Source organism: Strongyloides ratti, scaffold srae_scaffold0000017, assembly GCF_001040885.1.
Source record: "Strongyloides ratti genome assembly S_ratti_ED321, scaffold srae_scaffold0000017".
In the NCBI taxonomy this organism is placed as follows: Eukaryota; Metazoa; Nematoda; class Chromadorea; order Rhabditida; family Strongyloididae; genus Strongyloides; species Strongyloides ratti.
Window position 1 is genome coordinate 5670 of NW_020171535.1, and position 10070 is coordinate 15739.

Sequence of the window (10070 nt, forward strand, 5' to 3'; positions counted from 1 at the left end):
AGCTATTTATTTTTAGTTAAAATAGCAATTTAAATGTATTTGATTAAAACGACAAAATAATAAATAAAAAAGACTTTTTTTAAATTTTTATTGTTTAAAATAAAAAAATTAATAAAAATTAATAAATTTTTTAATTATTTATCAATATAAACGACTTCTTGTAAAGCATCGAGAAAGCCGGTCTATAATTTTTTTTATTTGCTCGGCGCTAGGCAAATTTCCATAAACGTTCTTTCATGTTTTTTTTTGTTATGACTATGCTGGAATAATTTTTTTGAAGCCGTTCCACGTTCCTTCTATGGTATTCGTATGAATACCAGTTTCTGAATTCTTGAAACTTACACTGTGGTTTACCGTACAGTGCTTGAACTCCAATTTTTCCTCAATTCCTTCGTAACCTCGCTAAAGATTAGTGTGGATGATGGAACCAGGTTTGACGTGCTTTTTTATGACGTCAAGAAGCGTTTCACTGTCCCGTTTTTCAACAGGAACAGCGAAAACGCGTCTCTTCTTCGTCTTTTTCACACCGCCAACAACCCAGACTCCATCTACAAGGTGCTCTCTATGGTACTTCCGTTTGCCTATTTTGGTTTCATCTATTTCCACAATGATGCCTTTTCCACCGATAACACAATCTTCGGTATCTAAAGCATCCGCCACAAGTTAGCAGAAATAGCTTAAAAATGAGCAAACAGTTGCACTACTTACTTTACACTGACTTTTTATGGAGTTTACGAGATTCTTCTACAACCATAGGTAAGCCATGTAAAGAATCTTGCAAAGCGGAAGGCACTGGCCAGCGAAAAATGTTTCGTTTTTGGCACTTATGCTTTTTCTGCAACTTTTTTTCGTGCATCTGAAGAGAACTTTCGCTCTTCGGAAAGTAGTTGACCCTCCGCATGCAGAACATTTTATTTTTTTTTCTTATTATTTCATCGTCTTGGAGAAATTTGAGAGCTGCTTCTTCGTTGAAGAAAATGTTGTTTAGAGAGTTTATTGGTGGTATTGAAGCCATTTTAGAAGCGTTTTTGAGTAAATAAGTGTGTTAAAATTTGTTAACAATTTAAATTTATGATCAAATATCAATTTCCAAATCATTTTACCTTTTTTGATGATTTTTTTCTGATTTCCCGTGTTTTTTTATGTTAGAAAAAGAAAAAAAATTTTTGAGGGGATACCAAGTCTAAAACAAATTCCAAAAGTAATAATATAGTTGATACAAATAAATCTGTTGAAGAAATGATCAAAAATATGAATTCAATGAAAAATTTAATAAAAACATAATAATCTTATACCACCAACAATCATATAAGTGAAAAAAAGAGAAAACTTATTGATTTTGATGAAGTATTAATAAAAAGAAAATACAATAAAAACATTTTACTACTAATTTGAAAAACATAAAATCAATGAATCAAAATGAAGATAATCAAAAATATACAAAACATAGAACAATATTTAATCAACTATTATTATCACCTGAATTTTCAAATAATCTTTATAAATTAAAAGATTGTATATTAGCTCAAGAAGGAACACATGATTTTGCAACCTAAAGATCTACAGTAAATTTTATTAAAACTGGACTATATATCCTAAAAACAAGCAATATAATAAACGGTGAAATATTATGATAACAATTAATTTCATTTTAAGTTTATTTTAATTTAGAAATTCCAAAATTTTTCGTTGCAAAAGTGGAACTCTTACTCCTCCATTGTTGAGATTGAGTTGTCGGGACATCAATCTAGATTTCTGCTGCCTGGTTCCATTGTAGGTTTCCTGTCTTGGAAAAGTTTCAGTTGGGCTTTGTTTCGGACTAGAGGTCTTCCTGGTCTTCCTTCAATTGATAAATGACAAGTGTCTTCAATAATTTTCTTCACAATGTAAGGTCCCTGGAAAGGAAGTTGGAGCTTGTTGGCTGGGTGTGATTTTATAAAAACTTTGCTTCCTATTCTTAGTTCGTCCTTGCCTCTAGATTTGTTTAGTTCTTGATTTTGTCTTTGTCTTAGAATTTCTGAGGTGATTCGGGCTGACATTCTTAGCATTTTTATTTTCTCAAGGGTGACATTCTCACTTATTCCTATTTCCATTCCTATAATGTCGATATTGTTTGGCTCTCTGCCGAACATGATTTGGAAAGGGGTCTTTCTGGTGGTGTCGTTTTTTGAAATGTTGTAGATGAATGCAGCGTAGTTGATGGCTGATTTTAGATCAAAAGTTGCATCTTTGTCCGTGATACATTTCAGCTTCATTAGTATTGTGCGCATAGTGCGGAAGGAGCGTTCTGCAATGCTGTTACCTGTTTTGTGATCTGGAGTGCAGTAGCTTATTTCAATATTGAATGTGTCGCATAGTTTTTTCATGTCTGCGTTTTTGTAATTAGTGCCACTATCTACTATCAGTTTTTTGGGGGAGCCGAAACGGGAGAATATTTCTTTTATTGTGATGTTGATGGTATTTTCTGCAGTCAGGTTCTCGAGTAGTACAGGTATCCAGAATCTGGATAGGGTGCAGATGAATTGAATTACTTTGCCGTGTTGAAGTATCACTAGGATTTCGCTGGCGACTATCTCCCAGGTTTCTTCTGGGTATTGAATGGTTTTCAGTTCAGGTCGTAGACAGTCTTCATCTTTAATCTTTTGACAGATTTCACATTTCTCTAAGTATTTGTTGATATGTTGTCGTAGATTCTGGATCAAGTATTTGTTCTTTATTAGTTCTTCCATTTTTCTTGCAGAGAGGTGAGCATATTTTTCATGGTACATTTCAATGAGTTTCAGGATTGATTTATTTCTGGATAATGGTAGCTTTAGCTTGCCATCCCCTCCCTTCTTAAATTTCATTCCTTTAAGTTCAATGTCAAAGTCTTTCAGGTTATTTTGATCTTGTAATATGATTTGGGTCATAGTGTCTCGTTCTTGAGAAGTAGTTTCTAAAATAGCATAGCATTTGGAGATATTGGAGGTGGTATTGGGTCGTGACAAGAGGTCGGCTAGGGTGTTTTCGTTTCCAGGTAGGTATTTGATTGCGGTAGCGTATTGGTTTATGGATGCCATTAATTCAAAGTGTTTTGGTTGGGTAATGGATTTGCTGTGAAGTAGTGTGCTTAGGGGCTTGTGGTCAGAGTGAATGTAGAGTGTCCGTCCGGTTATCAAGTTTTTGAATTTGTCAACTCCCACAGCAATGCTCTTTAGTTCGAGATAACTCGGGCTTCGGGCTTTGATGGTGGGGCCTAGAACGTTGCAAAAGTGACCTAAAATTTGTCGTTTGTTTCCTTCTTCCTGGTATAAATAGCCTCCAACGGCTTCGTTTGAGGCGTCAACCGCTAGAATTAGTGGTTTTGATGGGTCCATCATTTTTAGTGGAGGTATCTCTAATAGAGCTGTTAAAAGATTCTTGTATAGATGTTGTTGTTGGTTCCATTCTATTTTATCGTTGAGGTTACCGCGAGTCAGTTGGTATAGTGGGCGAGTTATTTTCTCCCAATTTGGTATGGCAGTGTGAAAGTAGTTAGCAGCTTGTATTATTGAGTATAGATTCTTCTTTTTCACAGGTAGAGTTGAGTTTACTAATTTGGAGATAGAACTGTCACTTGGTTTTATGCTGTCGTAACTGAATTTCCAGGATAAGTATTCAATTTCTTTCTTCAGGAACTTTGATTTGGCTACAGACAGTCTAGCATCTTTTTCACTCAATGTGGAGAGCATTTCTTCAAGTATTCTGAGGTGATGAATAGCATCCTTTGAGGTCAATAGGATAATGTCGTCTTGGTAAATTTCAAGTTGAAAATTGTCCTTTGTTGACCTTTCCCTGAATTCTTCAAATAGTAGTTCAATGCTTCGTTGGAATATGATTGGACTGTTGATGCATCCCTGAGGTAATCTTGCATATGAATAGGTTGTTGTTCCTACCTTGAAGTTGAAATTTTTGCAATTTTCTGGATTCAATTTTATTTGGAAGAATCCTTGATGTAGGTCAATGACAGAGGCGAAGGTGAATTTTCGTAATGATTGTATGATTTTCGCAAGAGTGTTGGGTTCGTAGTTCAGTTTTACAGTTTTATGATTCAGCTCTCTTGCGTCAAACAGGATGCGAACTCTTTGGTGAACAGTATTGTTTTGATCAGTGAATGGTTTCGGTTGGTTGTTTTTGTCCCTTTTTATAATTGAGTAAAAAGGTTGGATTTCAAGAGCCTTTGATCGTCTTATAATTCCGTAGTGTTCCATTTCGTGGATGTTTGCAAGAAGATCTGGTGTGATGGGGCAACTGTAAAATTTTATGTTTAGGGGTTTCACATTGACAAATTTTTGGATGGGGGCAGTGTTGATGCTTCTTCCCACATCATATTTATTCTTGGGTTCTAGATTTGGGAATCTTAGGCGTATGGCAATCTTAAATTTATTGGCAATTTGATCTAAAGAATCATTTTTAGTGTTAAGATTATTTTTATTAATCACAACATGATTTACAATAAGATCAGTGTTTAATGATTTATTATTAAACGTAATGTGAATGTTTATTTTCTTCAACACATCAAGCCCTAGTATTCCTTCAAAACCATGAAAAGTGTTTGGAGATATTAACAAGTCTTGGATTGATATTTTGTAGTTTTCAATGATCATCTCAATAGATTCTGGGATTCTTTTTACTGTGAAGGTGCCACTTGCAGTACGGATCGTTCGGGTAGGTAATGTAGATATGTCAGTGATGTACTTGGCACATTCCGTTGGTATGATAGAAACTTGGGATCCAGTGTCTATCAATCCTCTGAAGCAGTGGTTCTTTATGGTTACATTGACAATATACAATCCATTAGTTTCATTGGCCTGTTCGATAATAGTTAGATATGGTTCTTTTAATTCATTTGGTTCATAGACAGTAATGTTTTCTTCTTCTTCTTCTTCTTCACTGAAATTTTCGGTATCGGTTATGTCAATCTTGTCAATTTCTTTGGTAGTTTCTTTTTGGTTGTCGACATGGTCAGGAGCATTGTGGAGTGGTCTTTCTTTCATTTGACAGTGGACTGTGGCGGTGGTGGATTCAGTGGGGACAGTTGATTCAGTAGAGACAGTGGGGGCAGTAGTTTTGGTGGAAGCAGTGGGTTTGGTGATAGAGTATGGGTTTCGAAAGATTGGTGGAGATTTACCTCTAAAGTCCTTCTCTTCAGAGTTTATGAGTTTTTTGAACTGTTTCTTTGGGAGCATTCATTAAGTTTGTGATCACCAGCTCCACATCTTAGGCATTCTCCATTTTTGCGTCTACAGTTGTCCACAGTGTGATTGCTTTTCTTACAATAGGAACAGTGAAGGCTCTTTTCTTGACTGGTTAATTTGTAGGCTGTAACTATTTCTGTCTTTAATTCTTCGATAGATCGGTTGTTGAGGGAGTATCCAGTGGCATGTAGGAGAGCTGTGTTATGGGCTAAGGATTTCAGGATGTAGGTATGAATTTCTCGCTCTAGGGCCTTTTCTCCTAAACTGCTGTGGGCAGTTGCCATTAGTTTTTCTAGTTCGTTCAACGATAGTTCAAGTGCATTGGCAGATTCTAGATTCAATTTGAAAGTGACTAGTTTGCGTAATGAGTATTCAGTTGAGCTAGTTCCATCGTAGTTGTCCTTGAGAAATTGTTTTATTTCTTGACAATTGTTGAACCCTCTTTTCTCTACTAGTTTGAAAATTGAGAGGTCTAGCTTGATTAAGAGAATGTCAAGTTCACTTTCTACTAGGTCATCTAAACGTATTGCTTTTTCAAGTTGTTGGAGCCAGATAGTGGCGTTTTCCATTTTTGGAGTGAACTTTTCGATGCTGTGAACAAAATTGGCTATGTTGATAATTGCTTTGAGTTGTAGTTCTTCCAGTAATAGAACAATTAAACTCTTTTAAGCTAACAGTGTGGTGATTCAGGTACAGTAAATTTTATTAAAACTGGACTATATATCCTAAAAACAAACAATATAATAAACGGTGAAATATTATGATAACAATTAATTTCATTTTAAGTTTATTTTAATTTAGAAATTCCAAAATTTTTCGTTGCAAGAGTGGAACTCTTACTCTACACTATTTATGTATAACATTCCTGAGAATATAATGACCGATTTAAAAAATAATTTTAAAATATTTCTCAGAAATGTCTTATATACATCAAATTCTCTACATTATTTTTTTCAAGAAATTAGAATGAGAATGAATATAGATACAGATAAAATAGATAAACGTAAATTTTATTAATAAACATATATATCTTATATTAAAAACTATTTAAATTATACATATTTTTTTTTACATTAATTAAAATATATACATATATATAATATCCACAATTTCAAAAAAGTTGTGTTGTACATTTAAATAATTAATATTTTTATATAACAACTACTTCATATATATATATTATATTATAATATATTATCTTTTTTTTTTCTATATATATATTATATATATAAACATGATCTAATCGCGGATATCCGCCATTTACACACAATAATATACATTAAAAATGGTGGATATCAGCCATTTATATATTTAAAAAAAATACTTTAATTTATACATTTAGAAAATTTCATAATTTAATTTAATTAGATAAGATAACTTTATAAGAAGAAAATTATTTATTTAATATAGTAAATATGAAAAAAATAAAATTCATAAAAAAGTATTCATAATTATTAATTATGAATTATCATCTACGATGAACTTTTCATAATGACGATATATATTATTAATTAATTTTGTTTGATTTAAAATTCCTATTGGATAAGAATAAATTAAACAGAAGCATTTTATTATTTTATCCGTTATGTATCTTTTATACTTCGAAGACCATCTAGTGAAGCCAAGAGAAAATAGTATTTCACGAAAATATGAATTCAATTGTTTTAAATAACGTAGGTTTTTTGATATATCTCCACTTCCATATAGTCTTATTAAGTTATTCATCTCATCAAGTGTGTCTTTAATTAATTCTTTGTTTTGTTTACTATATTTCATGAAACATATTAACTTAAGACTTGTATTGTCTAAATCAGATTTATCCAATAAAACAAAGTCAGACTTAGTTCTTTCATTAATTTTATAGTTAAAACTATATTTTATATTTCCATCAGGAATTAACACAGTTTTTGATTTAAAGTCTTTAATTGGATATATATCTATAACATCATTTTCAATTTTTCCTCTTGTTGTATCTTTCACACTTGGATTCTTTGAATTTAAAATTTCAATGTTTAATATATCATTATTATTTTTTACACTTATTAGACGCATATTCTTATCAGGTAAAACAAGTTGAATAACATTGTCATTTACAGAAGTATATTTGCACTTAATTTGAAAAATTGATAAAGAATCATTTAAATTCACGTTATTCAAAACATCATTTATGGTTTCATCAATAGTCTCGTTTACTTCATTTGATTCATTTAACATTCTCTTACGTCTTTTATAACTTCTTATCGAAGTGAGACATTTATTAGCATTTACTTGTTCAATATTAATGGTATTTTCAGGTGTCTTTGGTGGTGCTGAATGATCTCTTGATTGAATATCATTCACATTTTCAAGTAATTCTTCTCTTTCATTTTCTGCAATTATGCTATTAAAAAGTTCTTTATTTTCATGAACTGTTGATTCATCTCGTGCGTTTTTTTGTAAAATATCAGAATTCTTTGAATTTTCATTATTATCACATAATAATATAGAATTATTTATTCCTGAACTTAGATCATTTACACTATTGTTATCTAACATTTCAGAATTGTTTGTTCCTTCATTACACTCATCTGTATTTCTATCACTTAGCATTTCATAATCATCCATCATTTCCTTATTACTACTTGTTTCAGATATTATAATTTCATTAACATTCTTTGATGTCTGAGATATATCCTCATCATTACTTATTTCGCTATTTAAGAAAACATTTCCTTCACTAGTATTATTACTTACTTCAGAATTAATTGTTTCACTTTCTTTTTCAATTATTATACGTTCTAATTCCGTCTAAAAAAATTCATATATATATTAATTTTAATAATGAAAAAAATTTACTATATAGTTACTAACATTGTTTAAATAAAGTAAACATAATTCACTTAAGTAGTTACAATTAACCTTTAAATCATATTTACTTGAGGTACAATATAATTCAACGTTATATTGTTTAAGAAATTTTATAATATATTCCTTATAATATAAGCAAGTTTTTTGCAAAAAATTTCCAAATGACTCAGTACTTTTTTCTTTTAAAAAAGTAGTACTAAGTAGATTCTCGAGACAGCCATCAATATGAAAGTACTCTGGATACAATCTTTTTAATTCATCAAAAAAAATCCAACATTCACTAAGATCAATATAATTTATATAATTGTATTCAAATTTTGATACTACTTGAAAGAATTTACGTGTTTTACACGTGCATAATATTATTAACATACTAAATGAACTTTCAATTTTCATATTCTTTGGAAAAACTGTTTCTACAATATCTGCACTCAAAATTCGTTTTGTTCTATCAGAGTATGCCATAAACTTAACTGGGATGTAAAGATGAAAAAGAAAGGAATTAAAAAAATCCGTATCGTATAAGTAAAATTTGATATCTTGTCCCTGATTATTAATAAACATTTTAATTAATGAAGAAAGTTCTGCCTCAAAATTACCAATTATTCTTTTAAAAATTTCTTCAGTATTAAAGTATGTAATTGATTTAAAAACACGTATTTTATTATGTTTAGATAATCGATTAAAAGTAGAATCTTTAAGAAAATAATTAGCCAATAGATCATTAACTTTTTTAAAAGATTTGGTTTTTTCATGTTCTTTCCAGTTATCAGGTTTAACAGCAATATTAATTAAATGAAGAATATCAATATCACAAAACATTTCATGGAACCATGTGCAGATTAGTTCGCAGTTATCTTGAAAAAAAGAATTGACAATATTATTAATAGTAATTTTCAGAGAACGTATATCTCTAGAAGTCATGATATATTTTTTAGAACTAAAATTTTTAATTTTAGTAAAATGATATCTAATGAAATTAGATGACATTATTCAAAATTGAGCGAAAAAAACAAAATGAAAAAAACTATTTTTAATGAAAAAAATTTTCTCTCTTTTAGTTTTATAAAAAACCGCCTCAAACACACAACAAAGATTTTGGTACGTTATAATCATTTTATTTTACTATATTCAAAAAATGTTATAAAACCCTTAAGCAAAAAAAAAATAAGTATAACACAATAAAGTTTATTAAAAGCCTATAAAAAGATAGTAATGTTGAAAGATATTTCATTAAACCTTTTATATACACACATATTAGATTTTTTTATATTGCTGTATTTTTCTAATACCACAAAAGAAATATTAATATTTATAGTATAAATACATTACATTTCTTGCAATTCATTACAACAAAGGAATTTAAGGATTCATAACTACTATAATACAACATATAAAACTTTTGCATTACATAATATTAATAAAAAAGGTTTTATTATAAGAATGATTCCTGAAAATCTTCATAAAAATAAAAAAAATATTTATTTCAATTACAAGTATGTAAATTCATCTGAATTTGATCGAAATTTAATTGATACATGCGGATTAAATAATAATGAAATTTTAAATACACAGGCAATTGAAAAACTTTTGAAACTCGCATTCGATGTAGATAAATTTAAAAGTTTCTGTCAATATTATTCTGTTTTAAGAATACAATCAGGTAATAATTAAATTATTTAAATGATAACATTTCTAATAGGCGAAGACTTGTTTCTATGTATGCCAACGGGATCAGGTAAAACAATAACAATGATATCCAATGTAATTGTGTTACGATGTTTTTATTTAGTAGATAACACCAAGACTGGTGTTTTATTTGTCACTGGCCCTATTTATACCCTTTATATGGGTTACGCCCATATAACATCCCCCGTATAAGCTTTAATAAAGCTGAAGGAAGTGGATAAATAGGGAGTGAATAAAAAAAAATAATAAAAAAGTTAAAAAATTATAATGTTGAAAAAAGGTTATTGTTTTGTTGTTTATTTTTTTTTTTTTTTCTTA

General features: G+C 30.0%; 4 protein-coding genes across 4 annotated transcripts; 2 read left to right on the forward strand and 2 right to left on the reverse strand.

Moving 5' to 3' along the window:
- Window positions 1–418: 418 nt before the first annotated feature.
- Window positions 419–667, forward strand: SRAE_0000072700 (Hypothetical protein; the record flags this gene model as incomplete). The annotated part of the gene is made up of 1 exon (XM_024646662.1): window positions 419–667. One exon carries the CDS (start codon window positions 419–421, stop codon window positions 665–667), a length of 249 nt encoding a protein of 82 aa, XP_024500818.1.
- Window positions 668–1742: 1075 nt separating this feature from the next.
- Window positions 1743–5785, reverse strand: SRAE_0000072800 (Reverse transcriptase domain and Integrase, catalytic core domain and Zinc finger, CCHC-type domain and Peptidase A2A, retrovirus, catalytic domain and Ribonuclease H-like domain and Peptidase A2A, retrovirus RVP subgroup domain and Aspartic peptidase domain-containing protein; the record flags this gene model as incomplete). Its single annotated transcript, XM_024646664.1, has 2 exons — window positions 1743–5149; window positions 5191–5785. 2 exons carry the CDS (start codon window positions 5783–5785, stop codon window positions 1743–1745), a joined length of 4002 nt encoding a protein of 1333 aa, XP_024500819.1.
- Window positions 5786–6674: 889 nt separating this feature from the next.
- Window positions 6675–8885, reverse strand: SRAE_0000072900 (Hypothetical protein; the record flags this gene model as incomplete). Its single annotated transcript, XM_024646665.1, has 2 exons — window positions 6675–8003; window positions 8067–8885. 2 exons carry the CDS (start codon window positions 8883–8885, stop codon window positions 6675–6677), a joined length of 2148 nt encoding a protein of 715 aa, XP_024500820.1.
- Window positions 8886–9506: 621 nt separating this feature from the next.
- SRAE_0000073000 (Hypothetical protein) lies at window positions 9507–9944 on the forward strand (the record flags this gene model as incomplete). The annotated part of the gene is made up of 3 exons (XM_024646666.1): window positions 9507–9726; window positions 9766–9801; window positions 9856–9944. The coding sequence occupies 3 exons, from the start codon at window positions 9507–9509 to the stop codon at window positions 9942–9944; spliced, it is 345 nt and encodes a 114-aa protein (XP_024500821.1).
- Between the last annotated feature and the right edge of the window lie 126 nt (window positions 9945–10070).